General features: G+C 51.7%; 2 protein-coding genes across 4 annotated transcripts in view; both read right to left on the bottom strand.

Annotated features, from left to right (window-relative positions):
* The window catches only part of TBCD (tubulin folding cofactor D), a 106,763-nt gene extending 96,469 nt beyond the window's left edge, over positions 1 to 10,294 (bottom strand). Inside the window, exons 1-6 of the mRNA XM_056115263.1 lie at positions 10,060 to 10,294; positions 9,178 to 9,228; positions 7,101 to 7,198; positions 5,868 to 5,969; positions 2,814 to 2,957; positions 850 to 905 (exon numbers count right to left, since the gene is read on the bottom strand). Coding sequence (XP_055971238.1) covers positions 850 to 905; positions 2,814 to 2,957; positions 5,868 to 5,969; positions 7,101 to 7,198; positions 9,178 to 9,228; positions 10,060 to 10,243 — 635 coding nt within the window. The 5' untranslated portion in view covers positions 10,244 to 10,294. The remainder of the gene's footprint in view (positions 1 to 849; positions 906 to 2,813; positions 2,958 to 5,867; positions 5,970 to 7,100; positions 7,199 to 9,177; positions 9,229 to 10,059) is intronic.
* Positions 10,295 to 11,974: 1,680 nt separating this feature from the next.
* On the bottom strand, positions 11,975 to 20,273 carry FN3K (fructosamine 3 kinase). 3 transcript variants are annotated; one of them, XM_056115446.1, is made up of 6 exons: positions 20,095 to 20,273; positions 19,373 to 19,524; positions 15,714 to 15,805; positions 15,312 to 15,394; positions 13,066 to 13,188; positions 11,975 to 12,441 (listed from the first exon to the last, which is right to left on the bottom strand). In XM_056115446.1, exons 1-6 carry the CDS (start codon positions 20,233 to 20,235, stop codon positions 12,103 to 12,105), a joined length of 930 nt encoding a protein of 309 aa, XP_055971421.1. In that variant the 5' UTR covers positions 20,236 to 20,273; the 3' UTR covers positions 11,975 to 12,102. The 3 variants fall into 3 exon arrangements, with proteins under 3 accessions (XP_055971421.1, XP_055971423.1, XP_055971422.1); XM_056115448.1 differs by having other exon boundaries at positions 19,373 to 19,603; positions 20,095 to 20,200; XM_056115447.1 differs by lacking the exon at positions 13,066 to 13,188.
* Positions 20,274 to 22,902: the final 2,629 nt, after the last annotated feature.

Below are 22,902 nucleotides of genomic sequence, written 5' to 3'. Positions count from 1 at the left end.
TGTACCCCAGCAAGAGCGACAGCCAGCCATGTGTGATCCTGGCACCACAACACCATCAGGAAGAAAGAGAGTAGGGGTTGGGAATTTAAGCGTGTGTGTGCGTTTGTGTGTGTGTGTGTGTAGGTGTTTTAAAACTTTAGTCCAGAGCCAGGGTGCTATATAGGATGCCAGGGATTGAATCCAAGTCAGACATATGCAAGGCAAATGCTCTCCAATCTGTACTATCTCTCCAGCCCCTCAAACAGGGGCTTTTGTTCTAGGACACAATGACCCTAGAGTCATACTTGATGTCTCTCAAAGCCAGGGGTCAAAACTGGGTCACACGGAGCTGGAGCAATAGCACAGCAGGTAGGGCACTTGCCTTGCACACGTCTGACCTGGGTTCAATTCCCAGCATCGCATATGGTCTCCTGAGCACCGCAATGAGTAATTCCTGAGTGCATGAGTCAATTGGCAGCACCCATAGATGAGAGCACACCCTCTGTGTAACTGACACCAGTCCAAATCTGAGCCCGCATGATAGGTTATCACACCATCTATGTGAGCACCAAACCCTGGCCTAGGGGATTCATGAGCCCCTGACTCAGTCTAGGAGGTCCATAAGGTTCTGACCCAGGGCCAAGGGGATTCATGAGGCCCTGACCCGGCCTAGGGACCAGTGAGACCTCAGCCCTGACTGATTCATCATAAGAGGTTCAGATTCTACTTTCTCTCAAAAAAAAAAGAAAAAATTAAAAAACGAAGCCCAATGTTCCTTAGAGAAGGAAACAGAAAAAAAGGCACACAGAGCAAACACCCTCACAGAACAGCCACCTTCCCCAAACAACCAGAACCAACAGGCACACTTACTTGGACACAAGAACAGCAGCTGCATCACGGGCCTTGTCACTGACCAGCAAGTAGGACTAAAAGGAAAAAGCAGAGCCTTATGAATACACATATCATGACTCCCCTCCAATATCTCCTCCCAACACCAGCCTCACAAGGTGAAGCACCGTGTACCACCAATATAAAACCCTTGATAAACTACTTACTCTCACACCCACCTGTGTGTGGGGAGCACTAGCCCAAACACACCCACTTCAGGAACAAAGTGTTTAGTGTTGTCTGTCACACAGCAAGTTCAACAAATTCTGAATATAAAAAAGTGTGGCCTCTGATTCTCAGATGGCCCTGGTCCTGCCCCGGCCCTAAGTAACCCTTCCAGATGTGTTAGACACCATGACTTCCTTCCAAGCAACAGAATCTAGCAAAGGGTGAGATGGCCTATTTCTGATGACCAAGGTACTATCATCCTGTTTACCAGCAGCTCCTGCCCCCTGCTGGCTGTGTTGGAACCATGTGGTCAGGAAAAATAGTCTCTAGCAAAGAACCAGAATCAGGCCCTGTCCAACCATCTATAGAGCCTAGAGCTGCCCTGCCCCAAAAGACTAGGTTGGGGGGGGCCTTGAGCTGAGGGCCCAGAAAAGATTCCTGGCCAGGTTCCTGACCCATAGAAACCATAAGACAAAACATGTGTCCTACCAAAGCACTCACATTTGGGGAAACTTGTTAAGTATCAACAGCTAAGGCTAAGTAAGCAGAACAGGAATCTATGTTTTATGTGCACAGTATTTCCATCAAGAAAGGACATGAAAGTATTACCTCTCAGCAGAATTTGAGATTTACATTTAATATAATAATTTAATTATCTGTACTATCTCTCCAACTCCTCAAACAGGGGCTTTTGTTCTAGGACACAATGACCCTAGAGTCATTCTTGATGACTCTCGAAGACCATCTAACTGGCAGCACCCATAGATGAGAGCACACCCTCTGTGTAACTGACACCAGTCCAAATCTGAGCCCGTGTGATAGGTTATCACACCACCTATGTGAGCACCAAACCCTGGCCTAGGGGACCCATGAGCCCCTGACTCAGTCTAAGAGGTCCATGAGGCTCTGACCCTGGGCCGAGGGGAACCATGAGGCCCTTATCCGGCCTAGGGACCAGTGAGACCCCAGCCAGTGAGAGGTTCTTCTCAGAACCTCTCAGAATGAGAGATTTACATTTAATATTACTACTGCTTCTTCTTTTCTAGTTTTCCTACAATTATTATTAACATATTAAAAAATAAATTAAGGGGCCAGAGAAATAGGAGTGATTCACCCAGGAGTGATTACTGAGTGCACAGCCAGGAGTAACCCGAGCATCACCAGGTGTGGTCAACAAAACAAAACAAAACAAAAAAAAAAAAGACAAGTGCCTACCCTCTATAGTGTCTCTGCTCCCCTATACAAATTACTACAATGTTTTTTAGTGAAACAAGACAATTTTTATTGACTAAAACTTACTTAGAAAAATGTGAGAGGAGGCGTATATGCTGCCTGATCTCATGTGCTGCTCTAGTCCACGTGGCTGAGCACACGTGGTGCCGGAGCACGTGTCGCCCGCATCTCTCCTCTTGAGATGTGTACTTTCATGCTTTCGTGTCTAATGCTAGGATGTGTGTAGGGGCTCTCTCCGCCCTTGGAGAATCCCAGGTTCTCTCGAGTACGTTACTCTCTCACTCTCTCTCCCTCCATACCTAAAAATCCTCCAAATAAAATCTATTTATTTCAAAAAAAGAAAAATCTGAGAGAAGGAAAGGAAGACGTGTTCAATGGAGAACACAGGCTTGAAGAGCAAGCCAAATTATTAAGATTTTAAAGTCATGACATGAAATACTACCTCACTGAAAAACAGCAGCCTCTTAACAAAATTACATGTAAGTTCAAAGTATAGCAAACAGCATGACACAGAAGCATGAAAGCACTGGTGAGTGATTATTTACCTTTGCTATTTGAAGAATCTGGTCCATGACGGATATCCGAGTCTGTCCAGGTTGAGTGAGGTTCCCATCAAGACGTGAAAAATCAAAAGGGATCAGGCAGATCATAGAGAGCCACAGCAAAAGCATGTAGCGAGTCTCCCACGTCTAAGGAGTTAAAGAAAAATGCCACCTGGATGAAGAACAGAACCCACTGCCACCTCCCACCCACTCGATGCCACAAAGGCCCTTCAAATGCTGTGAACCTCAGAGTCAAAGTGAAGACGACCCTCAGTTCCTCCTATGTCCCCACTATACCCCACCATGTACACTCTGACAAACACAGTCACCTCAACAAAAGAACAAAGTGAATAAAGAAATATCGTAACACATCAGCTACTACCTTCTCCACTGGCAATCAAACTTTTGACAAAGTGAAACAAATAAAAAAGTTGAAAGAAACAGAAACCTTAAGAATTGGAGCCAAGCCGAGATTAGTACCAGGAATTTTACTCCATGGCTTGAAGGCCAGCCACACATGCTAGGGGAAAAGGGAGCTCAGATAGAGAAGGGAACACCAAATAAAAGGTGTTGGGAGGATCCTCCCAGGATGGGAGAAGCATGCTGAAAGTAGACTATAGACCAAACATGATTGCCACCCATTGCCTCTTTTGCAAACCACAACACCCAATAGGAGAGAGAGAACAAAAGGGAATGCCCTGCCACAGAGGCAGGGTGGGAGGGGGGAATGGGGGGGTGAGAGGGATACTGGGATCCGTGGTGGTGGGAAATGAGCACTGGTGGAGGGATGGGTATTTGATCATTGTATAATTAAAACCCAAGCACAAAAATTTGTAAGTCTACAACTGTACCTCATGGTGTCTCACTAATGAAAAAAAAAAAAAAGATTTTACAATTTAAAAAAAAAAAAAAGAATTGGAGCCAGGGGCTGGAGCGATAGCACAGCAGGTAAGGCATTTTGTCTTGCACGCAGCCAACCTGGGTTCAATTCCCAGCATCCCATATAGTTCCCCAAGCACCGCCAAGAGTAATTCCTGAGTGTATGAGCCAGGGGTAACCCCTGTGCATCGCCAGGTGTGACCAAAAAAGCAGGAAATAAAAAAAATTGGAGCCAGAGACAGCACAATGGAAGGGCACTTGCCCTGCTCATGGGAGGACCGAGGATCAATTCCCAGCATCCCATATGGTCCTCTGAGCACCACCAGGAGTGATTCCTGAGCGCAGAGCCAGGAGTCTGAACACAGCCTTGTCCAAAATGTGGCCAAAAAATAAAATAAAAGCCAGGACCAGAAAAATAGAATAGGGCTTAAAATCCCAGCATTGTATGCTCCCCTGAACATCCCCCAGGCACCACCAGCTTGGCTTGGATAATTCCAGCCCCAGAGCCCAAGAAGCACCTCACCCTCAAGTCCTGATACTGAACAGCCAGTTGACCTAGACTGACCATGAGGGAACCTCAGGTCTCCTGTGCACCCCTTAGTAGATCCTGAAAAAAAAAAAAGACTAAGAAATAGCACAATGGTCGGAGCATATACTCCGCATGCAGGATGCCTCATTCAGCACCACAAGTTCCTAAGCATGGCCAGGTACAAACCCAAAACTAAAGCCTGGGAATAGCTACCAAGCACTGTCAGGTCTGGCCCCAAAACAACTGCCAAAATATTTAAGGAAAGTTCGATCCCCAGCACTGCATATGGTTGGGTCCCCTTGGCACTGCTGGATGTGGCCTCCCCCCCCCAAAAAAAAGATCCTAGAATCAGAGAGACATTACAGGTGAGTGGGGCCCAAAAACCAAAAAAAAAAAAAAAATTTTAAAAGCGAGTACAGGGATTAAGGCACTTGCCTTGCATCCTAGAGACGCTCATTCCCGAGCACAGAGACAAGAACAGATCCTCAGTCAAACACCACCGCATTCCCTAATGGAAACAAATTAATTTTTTTGCTTTTGCTTTTTTGGGTCACACCGGCGATGCCCAGGCATTACTCCTGGCTCTGCACTCAGGAATTACTCCTGGCGGTGCTCGACGGACTATATGGGGTGCTGGGAATCGAACCTGGTTGGCCACATGCATGGTAAACTCCCTACCCACTGTACTATCGCTCCAGCCCAAATAAATTAATTTAAAAAAACAGAATAAAAAGAAATCTTCAATTTCCAGTCAAAGTGGAGTGACTTCACTTTGGACATTTACTTAGATTCTACTCTGGCCCCAGGAGGAACCTTGGGGAAGGAGAGGATGGAGAAAGGATGATTCCTGACTCAAGTGGAGAGTAGGCCCAGCCACTCAGGAGGACTCCACACCACACACCACTCAGACCTAAAGCACGTTCACACAGGCCTACAGGCCACTGGTAGGGGTTCCCAATCCCAGCTCACACATGTGCAGCCCCCTTAAAACCCTAGGACACTGCTTCTCTGTATTCCCTGGGGGAGCAGACTTCCCAAGTATCCTTATCACAATTCATGCTCAATGTCACCCCTGAAGAGGAGACGCTGGAATGTTACCCCTGCTTTCCCCCTCACCACCCACTACTTCTCTGTCCTAAATCACAGTCCTGAGAACAAATGAGTCCCATCAGTGGCCCAGGATACTCCCATCAGAGTGAGAATTCATATTTTAAAAACCTGGCTGGTGGCACAATGCTCAGCAAAATGTGTTCAGGCAGATTTCTTGACATGTATTTAAAAGAAAATATTTTAGAGCCATACGTATAAAAAGAAAAAATGCCAGGCGAATAAAAGAAAGACTGATACAAATGAGCATGATATAAAAACCCAAGAAAGGGGCTGTAATGATAGCACAGCAGGTAGGGTGTTTGCCTTGCATGCAGCTGACCCAGGTTCAATTCCCAGAATCCCAGATGGTCCCCTGAGCACCGCCAGGAGTAATTCCTGAGTGCATGAGTCATGAGTGCATAAGCCAGGAGTAACCCCTATGTATCGCCGGGTGTGACCCAAAAAGCAAGGGAAAAAAAAAAACACAAGGAAACAGCACAGCTACCAGAGCAGGAAGAGATGGAACCAAAAGGAAGGTGGGAGATGAGATTCAGACTCACCTCATGGTCCTTGGGGTTCTGAGTCGTAAACATGTCTAAAATAGGCTGCACGTCAGCTACTTCATGAGGAAATAAACGCAGAAATGTTTTATATCCTCGAACCTACCAGACAACAAAAGGACAGCGACTTATCATAAAACAAAGTATAGGATCAGAGAGATCGTACAATAGGTAGGGTGGTGCTCGCCTTGCACTATGGTCCTCTGAGCCCACCAGAAGAGATTCCTGAGTGCAGAGCTAGGAGTGACCTTTGAGCACCAACAAGTGTAGCACCAAAACAAAAACAAGACAAAGAAAGTGTAGAGTACCAAAGTGATCCTTCTGTCGCCAAAAATTACTCAAGTTGGGACGGGAGCAACAGTACACAGGGTAGGGTGCTTGCCGACCAGGCTTTGATCCTCAGCACCCCACAAGGTCCCCCAAGCCTGCCCAGGAGTGATCCCTGAGCAAAGAGCCAGGAGTAAGCCCTGAGCACCACTGGATGGGGATCACCATCAAAAAAAAAAAAAATCACTCATCGGGGCCAAAGAGAGAGTAATAGTAGGGAGGGCCCTTGCCTTGCACACTGCCAACCCAGATTCTATCCCTATCATCCCATTTGGTCCCCCAAGCACAAAGCACTACCAGGAGTAATTCCTGAGTGCAGAGGTGCAGAGGCAGAAGTACGCACTGCTCACCAGGTGTGCCCTTCCCCACTACCCCCACCAAAAAATAAAAATGAGACACAGAAAGGTGGACCCCAGCCATCACAGGTAGGCACAGTGACAACACATGGCCTCTCACCCTGAGATAGCCAAGTCATCCATTGGCCAAAGGGGCAGCGGCTGGCCTGCAGCACAGACAGGACATCCCTGAAAAGCGTGAGAATGCAGACATCCAGACTTACTTACTCAGAATCTGCAAAAGCCTCAACACAGGTAAGTTTGAGAAGTAGTTCCATTCCATCAAGTTTTTTCTGCTAAATTCCTTGTAAGAAACTTCTCTGAATTGATCATCTCCCTCCATCCCTTCCGTTCTACCAAAGTGACTATTCAAATTATTCAAATCCAAGATGTTAAATATCTCAGACACTGTTTACTCAAGATCTCCTGTGGATCACTGACATCTGATCCCCAACATGTGGTACAAGGAGGAAAAGTAAAACCATCTTTCCATCAATAACATTTTGGCAGGTAACTTCTGGGCAGAGTACATTATAGAAGACTCTACCATGAAGCACTATGTGAACATTACCTTAGTGATGATATAAAGGAATTTAAAAGCCAGATGTACAAGGTCAGCTGGGGATGCCTTATCTCTCACAAGATCCAACAAGATGTTCATCATCCATTCTAGATAAAAAACATATTTAGAGAAAAAACACAAACACTTGTTATGTAAATAAATACGAGGGACCAGAGCAACAGGTAAGGCACTTTCCTTGCATATGAATGACCCGGGTTTGATCCTCAGCATCCTATACACTGTCCCCCAACCCCCACCAGGAGTGATCCCTGAGTGCAGAGCCAGGAGTAAGCCCTGAGCAATGCTGAGTGTGTGCCAAAAACAAACAAAAAATATGAATGATTATCAGCTTAATCAATGGCCGAATAGCAGTACTTCTACATTAAAAATATATATATGAATGATATTTTTGTTTTGTCTTGGAGTCACATTCTACAGTTGGTAAAGGCTTATTACTAGTTCTATGCTCTACAGTGCTAGGGATCAAACTGGGGATGTCTGCATGTGAAGCAAGTACCTAACCTGTTGTACTATTTCTCTAGCCCCTAAATATACTATTAAAATATCAAAAGAAATGAGACTTAGATGGGGCTATAGCAAGTAGTGCATTTACCCTGCACATGACCAACCCAAGTTCAATCCCTGGCATCACTTATGGTCCCCCAAGCCCACTAGGAGTGATTCCTCAGTACAGAATCAGGAGTAAATCCTGACTAAAACCAGATGTGGCCCAAAAGCAAAAACAAAGTTTAGAAATGAAAGCATGATTCAGATTAGTAAACCTATGTAATCCAATTGCCAATCTAGCCAAAAATAACCTACATTTTAATCTTAACAGTTTCTGCTAGTGACGTATTGCAAACAAGACATGTATTCCTGCTTTCAAATTTAGGAGAAACATTATCACTACAAAGAAAATTATTCTATCTCAAACCAATACCCAATACCCTACATTACAAAAGATTCCTGCTACAACTATTTAGCAGTGATCTGATTTGGTTTTTAAGGGACTCTCAGGGATCACTCCTGGCAGGGCTTGGGGAACCATACAGGGTGCCAAGGAATCAAACCTGGGTCAGTGATATGGAAGATAAATGCCCTACCCGCTGAACTATCTATCCAGTCCCACAATGATCTGGTTTTAGTCATTACTGTGTGATGAAAAAGAGAATCTACACTTCCAGTTTTGTTTTGGAGGGGGTCACACCCAGCGATGCACAGGGGTCACTCCTGGCTCTGCACTCAGGAATTACTCCTGGTGGTGCTCGGGGGACCATATGGGATACTGGGAATCGAACCCAGGTCAGCCCCGTGCAAAGCAAATGCCCTACCTGCTGTGCTATCACTCCAGCCCCCACTTCCAATTTTAAAGGAATAATTTGCCCACTAACCAACACCAACACAAAGAAAACTGCACAAATAGATTTCCAGACAAGGAACAATACAATAAGCAGTAAGCACAAGCAAATAGGCCAGTGGGGACCTCTGAGAAATGGAGCTGAGCTGAGTCAGCCAGGACTTGAGACAAGAACAAGTTCCAGAGATGATAGTGGCATCCTCTGCCCTCAGCAGAACCTTCACTTAGCCAGGCTGGCACCCAAGACACAGCACAATTGTCAGAAACTGCCCAGCTCCCAGGGCAACACCTTCCCCTCATCAAGTCACAGTGCAGAGGCCTTGTGAGATGGAGCTGGCATGTGAACACAGAGACCCTAAGCCCACTGCCTTTCCTCTTGAGCTTCACCCCAGGAGCATGGGCTACCTCTGGGGCAAGACAGCAAGCAAGGGACAGAGCGCACCACGGGACAAGTAGACGGCGGTCCTGCCATCAGTGCCAGGAGTAACTTAAAGAATACGGAAAGACAACCCCCCCCCCAAAAAAAATTTGTTCTTCCAACCAGTGATTCAAGTGCAAGACTCAGGGTCTCCACTTGCACAAGGAGCCATATGCAGGCCACTGGGGGGGGGGGGGGGGGGGGGCGTGGGAGGGGGAAGGGCAGGAAACCTGACCATCAGCCAGAGGCGCTGGAGCGAACAGGTAAGGCACAGAGCCCACCCAGGGTACAATTCCACCTCACACTCTTACCAAGGTGTGGGTCCAACAGGTGCGGCTGCTCCTGGTATTTGTCCATTATTGCTAAGGAAGAAAGGGAAGATGAGATCCACACCCCAAGCAGCCCGCTGGTTCAGACCCCTCACTGGATCCAACTTCCTGACCTTGCTCAGGCCCCTCTACACACTGACACTCACCCGGCCTCCTCTCACCCTAACCCCACGTCCCTGCCCCGTCTCTATCCTAAACCCTCACCCCTGCCTCACTCCTCCCTAAACCCCCACACCTGACCCCTCTCCACCCTAATCCACACACCCCTGCCTCTTTGAGTCCCCAGCCCTGCGTCTCCTCCCTGAGCCCTGACCCCTCACCCTCTCCACCCCCGCCCCTGCCCCCGCCCCTCGCAGTGTCCCCAATGCCCCGCCCTCCCCACAGTGTTGCTCCCACCCGCGCACCCTCCCCTACCCACCCCGCCTCCTTTCTCCCTAAGCCCCATCCCCTCCCCTCCCCACACCCGGTCCCTCTCCTCCCTGAGCCCCATCCCCACCCCTCCCCACACCGTGTCCCCTCCCACCCCCGCCCTTCCCTCCCTGAGCCCCACCCCCCTCCTCCCTGAGCCTCAAGCCCGCCCCTCCCCACAAACTGTCCCCCTCCACCCCGCCCCTCTCCTCCCTGAATCCCAACCTCGCCCCGCCCCACACCCTGCCCCCCACTCCCGCCCCCTCCTCCCTGAGCCCCACCCCCGCCCCCCCACATCCTGTCCCCCACCCCGGTCCCTCCCCACACCGTCCCCCACCCCCGCCCTCCCCTCCCTGAGCCCCACCCCCGCCCCTCCCCACACCCTGTTCCCCCCCGCCCCCGCCCCCTCCTCCCTGAGCCCCACAGCCGGTCCCAACGCGCGGCTCGGGCCCGCACCTCGGAACCGCTCCAGGAGCGCCTCCCCGGCCACGCGCTCGTTCAGCACGGCCGGCAGGCGGCCGAGCAGCGCGCGCGTCTCCTCACTCTCGCCGAACGCCTCGAGGGCGCTGCCCAGGGCCAGCGCGTCCACCTCCGCCTCATCCTCCAGCGAGCCCGCGGCCGCGCCTTCACCCAGCGCCATCCTCGCGGCTCCCTGGAGTCGCCGAACGCCGGAGTCGCCCGCGAGGGCGTAACCAGCGCTCGCCCCACCCCGCGCCCTCCGCCCCCCGCTACCGAGCGCGCCAGCGGCCAAAAGAGTGCGCGCGAAGGCAGAGGTGGGCGCGACTGGACGCAGACGCGGAGCGCCCCGCGGGTGCCGGGCACAACTAGGACTACGGATCCCGCGGCGGGGCTGTGTCGAGGGCATTGTCGGGAAAACGGGGCCCGAACCACAGTCCCAGGAATGGGGTCGGCTGCGGGTACCGACCAGACGGGAGGCTGCGACAGGGGCGTGGTAAGCAACTTAGTGTTCGCTTAGGGGGAGTGGCTTGGTGCTGTCGGCGGGTGAGGGCGTGTCTTCGCCAGTTGAGTGACGTTGAAGGTGAGGCCTGAGCTTGGCTGGGGCGGGTCTGGGCGGGGCGGGACCAGGTTTGGGGCGGAATCTGCGATGGAGTGGGACCAAGTTTGCGCGGGGGCGCGAGATTAGTAAGAAATTGGAAGAGGGCTGGGTCTGAAGTGAAGTGGGTCTGGGCGGGGGGCAGGGTCTCAGGCGGGATGGGATGCAGCGGGCAGAGCGGGGACGGGGCCATAGTCGGGAGCGGAGCGGACATTGGTCTGGAGGCGGGGCCGAGCGGGGCCATAGTCGAGGCGGGGCCGACAGCGGTCTGGAGGCGGAACCGGGCGGGGCCATAGTCGGGGCGGGGCCGATAGCGGTCTGGAGGCGGGGCCATAGTCGGGGCGGGGCCGACAGCTGGGCGAGGGAGTGGCGGGGCATACCACCCTGGAGGCGGAGCCATAGTCTGGGGCGGGGCCAATAGCGATCTGAAGGCGGAGCCATAGTCAGGGCGGGACCGACGGCTGTGTGGAGGCGGGGCGGAGCGCGTAGGGGCGGGGCTGGCAGTGGGCAGCAGGAGGGGCAAGGCGAGGTAGGATGGGAGCGAGGCTGGATGGGGCGTCTGGTCCTGTGAGGCCCACAGGTGCTCTGCTCAGGGTCTAGGCCCTCGCCTCCTGAAACGTCCATCACGTAGCACTTTACTGTTTGGAAGGTGCCTTTTGTGTGTAGTTTTGGTTTCAAAGCAACACTCGGTGATGCTCAGGAATCACTCCTGTTGGTGCTGGAGTTCCATCTCATGCCATGCAAAAGCCTTAACCCTTGTCCTAAGCCTCTGGCAGGGGAAGGCACCTTTGTGGGGACGTCTAGCTAGAAAGTCTCTCATGAGCTCAGCGGCCAGCTCCCACACTTGATGGAAGATGTGAACCCTCATAAGCTCTCTTAAGGTGGGAAGTGACTGATAATCTTCAAAGGGATAACAGAGATGAGGCTCCCTGTCTGTGAGTGCACACATGGGCCACCCAGCTCCACTGTCCCAGGACTATCCCCTCTGCAACACCACCTTATGTCATGTACTGCACAATTCAAGCTTCCGATCCCCTCTGACCCTCCTTTACCCAGAAATACAACTGCCAGAGCATGGAGAAGGACAGGCCTGTGCAGCAGAGGTCCCCACAGAGCCCTTCCTTCCATCTGTCCTACAGCCCCAGAAGTGCTGCTGAAGAGGTAAGGTCCATTTCATGGCCACAGTGCTGCGGTGTCCACAGGGGGATGCAGATCCTGGCTGTTTGTGAATTCCTATAACCAATTAGGGTCCCTAATGAGCCCACTGGAAACCACTGAGGTCTGAGCTGCGTAAATTAATCCAGACAAACAGAGATGCAAGGGAAAGGAAGCTGGAAGTGGACACCCTGAGGGCTCTCTGGCTTTATTAGTACCTGAAGTCACATGGCCCGGGTGCCCTCACTACCTTTGGAGAAACTGGGTGAAGCAGGAGAAGAGAATGGCTGCTACTTCAGAAGCCGCCTCATGGTGGTCAGGGATGGGCTTCGGTACTCCCTCCCAAAGTGGTTCCAATGGTTCAGGTAGTTAAAAAGTTGATACAGTAGCAGCCGCTGGTCAAAGCCTGGAGTTTTAGGGATCTTCTGGTGGTAAGCAGTGAAGAAGGACCGGGGGAACCCTCCAAACATCAAAGCAATTGCCAATTCAAACTCAGAATGGCCATAAAAGGATGCCGGGTCATAAATGAGGGGCCCTTCGTCGTCCTCGGCCACATTTCCTGACCAGAGATCCCCATGAAGAAGGGCAGGGACAATTTCTAGGCCACTAAACATATCTGGAATTTTCACCTAAAAAAAAGAATCATGCAAACAGTTACCAGCGTTCCTGAATCATATGCAGTGACTCTCCCACAATACTTGGGAAAGAGCAGAGATGACCGTGTGCCCACCCGAGGCCTCTGGACAGTGAGGCTCCGAGGTCTCCAGGGCACAGCCTTGTCTTACCCACTCCTGCATTCCTAGTAGACTCCTGGCTCCATACAGGAGATGATGGGATGTCTGGTTGGTTCTCAGCAGAGGGGCCACGGAGCTATATGGGACTTGGTACACACACACACACACACACACACACACACACACACACACACCGTTCTTTCTGCCCTGCTATCTGCTTCATTCAAAGTGAACACTTGGAGGGGCTCGCCCCTCTGCACTGAGGTGCAGTTCTGCTGTACAGAGCTTCGCAGGGAAGGCAGAAACATGAGTGACAGTGGCACTCTCCACCCTGCAAGACATACCTGCTTCCCAGCTAAGTAAATGTGGCCCCTCGGCAGGGCAACTCAGGGGCCTCATTCCATCCTGGCGTCTTCATCGGCTCAGCAGCCTCACACTCGTGTGCCCAGTACCCCCCTCTAGCCAGTGTGTGGCCCTCTGGAAGGAAGCCCCTCCCCAGAGAACATCTGCCAAGCCCACCTGGAGCCGGGCCCAGAGTTCCCGCAGCTCCTGATCGGCATAATCCTTCTCGATGAGGTCCAGCTGCGCCTGAAGCCGGTGCCGCGTAAAGAAGGTGGCCCAGTCGTCCTGCCATTCGTTCACCTGCGCAGCAAGGGAAGGGGTCGGCAGCTGGTGGGCATAGGCAGGCAGGGGCCAACTTTGCCTGGAACCAATAGCACCTCCCTACCACGTGGCGGGCATTGGAGCCAGCCAGCAACAGAGGTGAGACAAACTTCAAAGTAGCTCAACGAAGGGGAAGGAGGCAGAAACCAGATGGAATGAGTAAAATACTAAGGGCAAGAGGATCAGCTTGAACTCCTTATGGTTCACAGGTCCAGAGGCTCTCTGAGGCCACATGGGATGGAGGAAAGCAATGTTCTCGTGTGCATCATGTAAATAGTTGGTCTGCACAAACACTCGTCAGAGGTGACCATATAGCCATTCAACTAAACGAGGTTCCAAAAAAGATTGTCGCCAAGGAAAAAGAAAGCCAGCTGATAAGGAAGACATCAGGCCCTGAATGTCTGTGTCCAATACTCAGACAAGCATAGGACACACCCTCCCGGAAGCCAGGGAAAAGCCCCATGAGAGCCCTTGTGCTCCCTGTCTGGCTAAAGCGCAGGAAATAGAAAATGCCTCACACTGTGTGCAGAAGTGGAGCAACTGGGATCTCCCACACAGAGGGCAGGGTGAAACCGAGGCGCCTCCACCCCACCCCAGGGAAATGCACTGGCAGCTTTTTAAAGTGCCTTACCACCTAGTCATTCTCCTCCTAGCTGTTCACCCAGAATAAATGGAAACATTTGTCTAATTCTTGAACACAAAAGTTTATAGCAGCCCTCTTCATGGTGGAGAATAAAAGTAAAAAAGAATCCAGATGCCCATCAGCAGGTGACCAGACGGGCTGACTTGTGCATAGAGAGCTACGGGACAATGACCAGGGAAGCAGCTGATGAAGTGGCGGAGAGTGGTTCTACCCACACTGCATGCCACAAGAGGCTGATCTGGACCGGGGGGGGGGGGGGGGTGGTGCAGGGGGAAACCCATTGGGCACCAGGATCAGAAGAGGCTGAGGACACTTCTGGATGTAAAAACAGTAAGTTGCAAAGCTTCTTATATACAAAGGCTGCTCTATGGAACCCTTCTTGAGGCACTTTCTGGAAAGGACACGGTACCCTGGGGTGGCCCCAGCTGTGCAGGTGCAGCTCCCACAAAAACCTGAGGCCTGGGGGCACCCCTGGGCCTATGTCCATCTTGCACCTAAACAACACAGCTTTGAGCATAAGGAACCAGAGACCGGCATCGAACAGCCAATCCTCCACCGGGACAGTGATGCTGGAGTCCCCACATTCCCCAATTCCAAAGAAGAAGCCACCTGGGTGTGAGCTGTTGGCAGGACAGGGTGAATGTTCGGCCTGCCACCCAGTCTCCTCATTGCCATGCGTCCTCTCTGTCATTGTCCTCTTCTCTAAAACCCCTACCCTAACTCCTTAGGGATGCCATGGTAGATGGATGCCCTGTGTCACACATGAGTCCACCAACTGAGCAGCCACAGTCCTAAGTATGCTTCGTGTCCTCAGGGATCCCCCCCATGGGTCAGCCCCCAACAACTGCCCCAGAGAGCAGGAGCCTCATGGAACAGTGGCAGCAGGACCAGTCTATTGTCATCAGCTTCTCATGCAGCTTCAGCGCAGCTGGCCCTGTGCTCCAGACAGCTAAGATGCCTTACTGTATGTGTGCACCAGGGGTCAGGAGCCCCCACAGCCCAGCCCTGTCAACCCCTGTGCCCAAATGTGGCTGCCCACTGCCCCCTCCCCAAGCAGCTGTGTCCTGAGAGAGACAGACCATTTTGCTGCTATGGGGATCCCTCTAGCTGCCTGAAGCTTCAGGGAGATCTCCAGGGTCCCTCAGTCCAGGACACCCCCACATGAGATAGCAGCCCCCAACCCGCTGGCTGAGTTCTTGAGTCCATGAAGCTTCCAAACAGGCTAATAGGCTGTGAGCTCAACTCACCAAGACCTGGCCCCCAGGCTCATACTGCCTGTCAGCCTCCTGCAGGCACCATGATGAATGTTACGACACCCACCTCCAAACTTAGTTCCACGGGACTCCACTGCTCACACCTCAGAACTCAGCTCACACTCTACTCCAAGTCACAGGTACCCCAGCAGCCCCCACAGAGTCCAGTCCTGGGGCTTGGAGCTTGGGGCTGCAAGAGCACTTACCTGTGTGATGAAGCCACAGCACGTCACCGTGTGGAAGCCAAACTTGGTCACATAGGGGGGCTGATCACCATCTGCTCTGTGGCCTGTGGACAGAGGGGCTGGTCTCTTGTTGGTGCCAGCTGAGTGACCCCAACTGCACTATGGGAATAGGGCATGGCCACTCCCTGGGCAGGTAGTTAATGCACACAGTGGGGTCAGGCCACTCTGCACCCAGCACCTGGACACGGACAGACTGGGACAAACAGGGCCAAGTCTGCCAGTGATTGTTTCAGTCCACGTGGGCAGGAGCAGGAGTAAGGAGTGTGGGAGCAGAGCCTAAGGTCCATCTCTGTCCGGGTTGGCACGGGGCAGTCCTCCGGGGGCGGGGTCACTGGGTCCAACATGGCCAGCAGCAGCACGCACCCACTGTGTGCTCCTTCTCCTTCCAACTTTTTCCCAGCTTCTGGTTGTAAAGATGCAGTTCAGCCATCTGGGCGCCGAGGGTCGCTGCCTGGCTGAGGAAGCAAGTGCTGAGATCACAGCCAGTCCTCTGGCTCCACTGAAGAAATGTCTCAGACACCTCAAAATGGCTCCCAAGGGTCAGGCTGATGCTCACAGGTCTGGAGCATGTGCCTTGCACAAGGACCTGAGCTCAGGCCTGGCACTGCTCCACAATCCCCTGAGCAGGAGTGGGGTGTAGGATGACACTGTTTGTCCTTTCTCCCTTGCCACAAGGAGTTTAGGTTTATCAGGTTACACCTATCACAGTGCTCCCGAGTCACTCCCATTCCCTTGTTTATCTGTAACCGCTTCTCTTTTTTTTTCTTTTTTGGGTCACACCCAGTGATGCACAGGGTTTACTCCTGGTTCATGCACTCAGGAATTACTCCTGGCCATGCTCGGGAGACCATATGGGATGCTGGAAATCAAACCCGGGTCAGGTCCCGTGCAAGGCAAACGCCTACCCACTGTGCTATCACTCCAGCCCCGTAACCACTTCTCTATGCTCTCTTCCCCAACCAGTTAATCAGCTTTTTCCCCTAATCAGACTCTGTTAATTTGTAAGGTCAGATCCTTCTAGGACTTGTATTGTAAGCTAATACTGCCTTTCTCCTGTCCTTATGTCTTTTGAATCACTGTATCACTGTCATCCCGTTTTTAGTCGAATTACTCGAGCAGGTGCCAGTAATGTCTCTATTCCTCACAGACCTGAAATTTTAGCAGCCTCTTCTTACTCGTCTTTTCCCAATGACTGGAGGCTCTTTCAGGGTCAGGGAAATGAGACCTGTTGTTGTTACTGTATTTGGCATATCGAATACGCCACAGGGAGCTTGCCAGGCTCTGCCTGTGCAGGCGGGATACTCTCAGTAGCTTGCCGGACTCTCTGAAAGGCATATATTTATATATTTTTCTCTATGGTTTGTTGCTTACTGTCTGAACCCCATCAGATATGGTGTAGTAATTGTGAAAAATAGCTATATAGTCAATTTACACCCCAATTATCATTTTCTTCCTTTTTTGGTTCCTTTTGTTTTTCTTTTTCTAGTTACTTGAGACATGATGTTAGGGGTTTTTGTTTGTTTGTTTGGTGCACTTGCTCTTGTTTCCTGATGAACACCTGTATTGCTTTAAACTTTCCTCTTATTGGGGCTCTTGCTGTGTTCCATACATTCTGGTCTTAAGTTTTGTCATCCACATCCATGAATATTTTAATGTATTCTTTTTTTCTCTTTAATCCAGTGGTTGTTCAAAAGTGTGTTCCTTAGTTTCAAAATATTTGGTTTTTTCCCAAGCTTTATGTTTTTAATCTATTTCCACCTTTAAAGAACAGTGATCTGCAAGGAAATTTTCTACTGTTTCTACTTTCTTGAATTTATGTAGACTAGTACTGTATCTAAGTATGTGGTCTATCACAAAAAATGCCCTTACGCACTGAAGAAAAACAAGTATTAATTATTTTTTGTGGGGGACATTAAAAGTCTTATAAGGGCTGGAGCGATAGCACAACAGGTAAGGCATTTGCCTTGTATGCGGCCAACCTGGCCAACCTGAGTTTGATTCCTCCACCCCTCTCGGAGAGCCCGGCAAGCTACCGCGAGTATCTCTCCCACACAACAGAGCCTGGCAAGCTCCCCGTGGCGTATTCGATATGCCAAACACAGTAACAAGTCTCACAATGTTACTGGGCCCGCTCGAGCAAATCGATGAACAACGGGAGGACAGTGACAGTGACAGTGATAAATGTCTATCAATCCCTGCTCTTTCATTTCTCCCTTTCAATGACTGTTTCCTTATTGAATGGTTTTCTGTCTGGCTCATCTAGCGAATGGTGAGATGATTGTATAAAATCTACTATTATTGTATTTCTGTTAATATTTAACTTTAGGCATTGTCTTTTGAATAGTTTAAAACAATGTCCTTTTGTATGGACACAGGAAGATGTTTAATATTATGCCTTTGTAACTTAGGATTTAATTGGCTTCGAATATTATTCACTCCTGGGCATCTGCTTCCTTGACTTAAGCCTCAGTTGCCCTTAGTTCCCAGCACCCCAAAAGCAGGGTCCCGATGAGGGACTGAATGGACCCAGAGCAAGCTGTGAGCTACCCTGGTATTGAAATGGTCCAGGCCAAAGCGCCACAATTCTTAACTATAAGTTAAGAGCTTGATTATAGACAAATGCTGCCATGATCCAAATGTAACGACGAGACTAGGACCCTGTTAGGGATAGGAAAGACTGTAGTCTGAGATCGAGATGGCCCTAGGAGAGCAATTCTATAAGCTTAATGTATCTCTTACTGTGTCCATATAAAATGATTAATATTATGAATGCTTATATGTTTGTTGGACAAAGAGAGAAGAAACACACCCATGGGATTCTGCTCTTGGGTGGGTCATCCTGCTCAAAGAGTATCTGTCCTGGAAGTAGCTTTACCCCTATTGATTGTCACCACACCTATGTGTTTAAACCCCAACCCCTCATGCATTGGGGATTTAACTAGGCTGTAAGAGTGGGCTGAGGGATTCAGATTCCAGAGCCAGAAGGAGAATGAGGGGGATTGAGAAGGAGAATGAAGTAGCATGGGGGAGGAAGAAGCAGGAGGAGAATCAGAAGAGAATGAAGATGAGAATGGAATAAACTGCAACTGACACCAGGTCGTCATCGACCTCCCCGGGGTGGGGGAAGCGGCCCTAGACTACCAAACGCAGGCGGCAGGAGAGACAGAGCGCTGCTGCCCTTTTTGTGTTTATACAGCGGGGGGCTCTGGCAGTGCCAAGTGTCTTAAACATTGAACCATTCCCCTGGTTGGCCAAGTAGCCCCAGGAATGAACCCCTGAGCCTCTGAGCATTGCCTGGAAAGGATCCCTCTCCCCAGAGAAAAAGACTCTAGTTTTTAAAGAGTGAAAAACGACTGTGGCAAATGACTCTCTCTGAACAAGAGCATAGGGTCCCCTGGAGGAGGCAGGGAGATCCACAGGGAATCTGGGAGTCAAGGGTCAGGGCTCAGAGCATGGGCAGGTAATATAAAGCCCCGGATTTTGTGGAAATAAATGGGAGCTGCAATAAGACAAGGACCACTAGGGCTGGCAGATGGCTCAAAGGGCTGGTGCGCGTGGCAGGAGCCTCCTGAACAGCAGCCAGGTGTGCCCCAAAGCGAACAAACACAAAAGAGACAGAGGGCCACATGGAGTGGTGAGTTCCTAGGACCTACTAATGGAACAGCAAGCAACTTCCTCTTTGTGATGCCAGACATTGAACCTGGTTCAGAGGCAAGTGCCTTAACCTGTACTGCCTTTCCAGCTCTCCACTTGTTCTTACGATGGAATATGTGGAGTATGATCAAACCCCCCTGCCCAAACTGAGCTGGCACCAGAGCACAACAGAGCTCAGGCGACGCTCACAAATGTTTGTTTTCAGTGGGAAAACTCAGTCATACACCAGGAAGCAAGAACTCTGCACCTTCTGCACGCAGCAGAGGGGCCCCACCTTGAAACTGGACCACAGGACTGGGCCTGCTCCTCCGGAGCCTTCCCATGTCCCTCTCTACTCCCATATCAGTCTGTCTCTCAGCCTCACACACCTGCTCAGACTCCGCATCTTCAGATGCTCCATCACAAAGGCGGCGCCTCCTCCCGGCACGTCGAAAATCTTGATGGGCCGAGGTGCCCGCACCAGGCCAGTACTCCGGAGGGCCTCCAGGCTGGCCATCTCCCCCTCGAACATCTGCCGGGCCTGTGTCCAAATATGGTCCTGAACTCTAAAGGCTCTGGAGCCAGATTGGGGCTCAGAACCAGGAAAAAAGAGCCCCTTCCTGGCAAAAAAAAAAAAAACCTCCAGGGTGCAGGAGGGGCGACAGGAGCCTGGGACAAGCCACCGTCAGCCAGCCCTGCCTGCCATTGAAGGGAAAGATGGGAGGGGTGGGGCATTCCTGCGGTGCTGTCAGGGGCCGTGGAGAGCGCTGTGCAATGTCTCTGAGTCCACCAGAGAGGCCCTGCGTGCAGGCTCGGAAAGGTTTCTTGCTGCACCCACCTGTCCCTCAGTGCCTGCAGGAGGCAGGACCCTGGGCGCTAAGCGGAGTCTTGCAGGTTTTGCAGCGGCCCCCACCTGGTGAAGACCTGAGGGCCCTAGCCTCTCCACCCCATGGGTAGAGAAACGTTAAGAAAACAAAGACAAAAGCAAATAAACCTGACACGGGTCCCGACACCCAGCAGGGCTTGCTAGCCGCGCGGCCCGGAGCGCCACAACGCGCCCGCGCCGCCCGCCCGTGCCGCCCTCCAGCCCCCGGCGCCCCTCGGCCCGCACCTGCGCTCGGCGATTGACCTTGACGAACACTGGGCCTGCGTCCGTGTCGTAGGAGCGGCCCTCGCTAATGCAGCCGGCCCCGGGGCTGCCGAAGGGCCGCAGCGTCGCGGTGCGCAGCTCCGCCCGCAGCAGCCGCTCCATGGTGCCTGCAGGGGCCGGGCCGGGCCGCGCTGGGCGCGTGATCGCTGGGGGCAAAGGCAGCGGCGACAGTGGCGCCGCCTGCGGGCTCTGGGCGCCGGAGGAAGCGGACCCGCCCCGAGGGAGGGGCACTCTGAGACCTCCTGGAAGGCGAGAGCTCCCCTGGGGGATCTGGGGTTCCATCCTCCGCTGTGGGTGTGCTCGATGGATGAAAACTCGCGACTGGCATCCTCCCTGAACGGATGCTTACTGACCTGGATGCCACTCCACTTGACCGTCCCCTGAGCACAGGACACAGGCCAGGCCAGGGTAAAGACCCCGCACATCTTCCCGCTACACACCCCAAGCAAGTCCCCGGCCCTTTTGGCGGTCAGGCACCTGTCCTGCCACTGATAGAGGGTGCTCCCAGGCTTCTGATGTCCGCCACTGACCTTACCCGGGTGGCACTCCAGATTACACAGCCAGGCTGCCAGAGGGCACAGTCCTGCCTGGCCATGCTGAAGCAGGTCCAGGCTGGCATCTGGCCACCCCAGGAATTCACCAGGACCCTGGCCAGTCTGCCCCCACCAGCTGTACCCCTAATGTGAATCTAGAGACCCCGATCAGTCCTGTCCTCTCTGCCTGTATCTGTAGTGTAAATTCACAGGGACCCTGGTCAGTCCAGTCCTCCCACCCTACAACTAGTGCAGTGGACAGTCCCCAGGAGCTGACCCCTCCCCACTATTGTCCAGGCCCTAATTCTCCAGGCTCTCTCAGAACCAGAATCATGGTTAAAAAGGTATATAAGGCACCTCCCAGCCCCAATAAATTTAGGGTTCAGGCAACAGTCATCATGAAAGGAAAACATGGGCTGTGTGACTCAGGAAGAAGCAGGCCACCTTGGCACAAGGGGTGGGACCTCTTCCAAAGAAAGCATCTAGGAAGCATCTACTTGTTCTGCATGATATAGGGGGATCCTCAGAAGTCAGCTCTGCTAAGGGGTCTAGGAAGACACAAACTCCAGGCCTCCCCCCAGCTCCTCCAAATCACGTGTGGGAGGGGAAGACAGGAGGCCCAGTGCAGCTGGAGCGGGAACAGCCCATTCCTAGCCCTGCACACACCTGAAAGGACAGCTGTTCGGGAAAGATGGAGGCCTACCTCAGAAGCTACCCGGCTCTGCTGAGACACTGGAGGATTTTCTCCACATAGTGTCCACAGCCACGTGCCTTCATACAAGCTGCTTTAGAGGTCAGTTTCATCGGGGAGACATGGGAGGTAGCAGTGCACGCCCTGGGGAGACATGCCAGATTCAGCAGCACCCTCACACTCAGGGAATCTCAGACCCTGCCTGCCTGACCAATGAGGATCCAACTTAACTCAAATTCTACCTCCCTCACCACCCAACTCCCACTGTGCCTGGGAGGGGGTCCCCAGGCTGCAAGGGCTCCCTCTGAGTCTCAGAGAACATTGCACATGCTGTAGGGCCCCACCTGCCTCTCCAGCACACTCACAATGTCAAGGCAGATGAGAACCCAAAGCCTCCACATGTTTGGGGGTCATGCGGGGGCAGTGCACAAGAACCATGCAGTGCTAGAGACCAAATCCAGGCTTCCTGTGTGCAAAGCCTTTAAGGCATCTGCTGACCCAGTAAACATTTTGTTTGCTCTGGGTCACACCTGGCAGTGCTCAGGGTTTACTTCTGGCTCCATATTCAGGGATCCATTCCTGGCATTGCCTGGGGGGCCCACATGGGGTATCGAGAATCAAACCTGAGTCACAGTCACGATCACGGTCCTCCGGTTGTTCGATTTGCTCAAGCGGGTCCAGTAACATCTCCATAGTGAGACTTGTTGTTACTGTGTTTGGCATATTGAATACATCACTGGTAGCTTGCCAGGCTTTGCTGTGCGGGCGAGAAACTCTTGGTAGCTTGCCGTCTCTCCGAGAGGGGCGGAGGAATAGAACCCAGCTCAGCTGGGCCGGCTGCGCACAAGGCAAATGCCTTACCCGCTGTGCTATGGCTCCAGCCCAAACCTGAGTCAACCACGTGAAAAGCAAGCGCTTTACCTGCTGTATTATCTGTCCTCCAAGCTCTCCACATCCATACACAAGAAGTTTTTTTTGTTTTGCTTTTTTTGGGTGACACCCGACAATGCACAGGGGTTACTTCTGACTCATGCACTCACGAATCACTCCTGGCAGTGCTCAGTGGACCATATGGGATGCTGGGAATCGAACCCAGGTCAGCCACATGCAAGGAAAACACCCTACCCACTGTGCTATCGCTCCAGTCCCCACAAGAAGCATTTTTAAGTGCAGGGAGGAAGCAGGTATGAGTACCATGTGATGACTGTCCAGGGAACACTGCTCGTGGAGGTACGCAGGCACACAGTGTCTTCTGTTTCAGGCAGGAAAACCTGTTTCTATTCTTTTCTCAAAAGGACGCAACTAAGAAGCCTTGGGACTAAAGTGAGACATGATTATTACCATAATGGGATCCAAGTATAAATAAAATTTAATGTAATATACTTTAGATTACAGAGTTGAAAATATATGTATGTAAATGAGAATAGGCATTTTTATATTGTATCAGATGGTTTTAATTTTCTTATTTACATAGGTCAAAATCATATGTAATCACCAATTGGCCCTTTCTACTTTATTTTCTGATCATTCTATTTGCCAGTTCTT

This window comes from Sorex fumeus, unplaced genomic scaffold, assembly GCF_029834395.1.
Source record: "Sorex fumeus unplaced genomic scaffold, SorFum_2.1 ptg000029l, whole genome shotgun sequence".
NCBI classification, from domain to species: domain Eukaryota; kingdom Metazoa; phylum Chordata; class Mammalia; order Eulipotyphla; family Soricidae; genus Sorex; species Sorex fumeus.
Note: the sequence above shows the minus strand (reverse complement) of the source record. Positions and strands in the feature narration are given on the sequence as shown.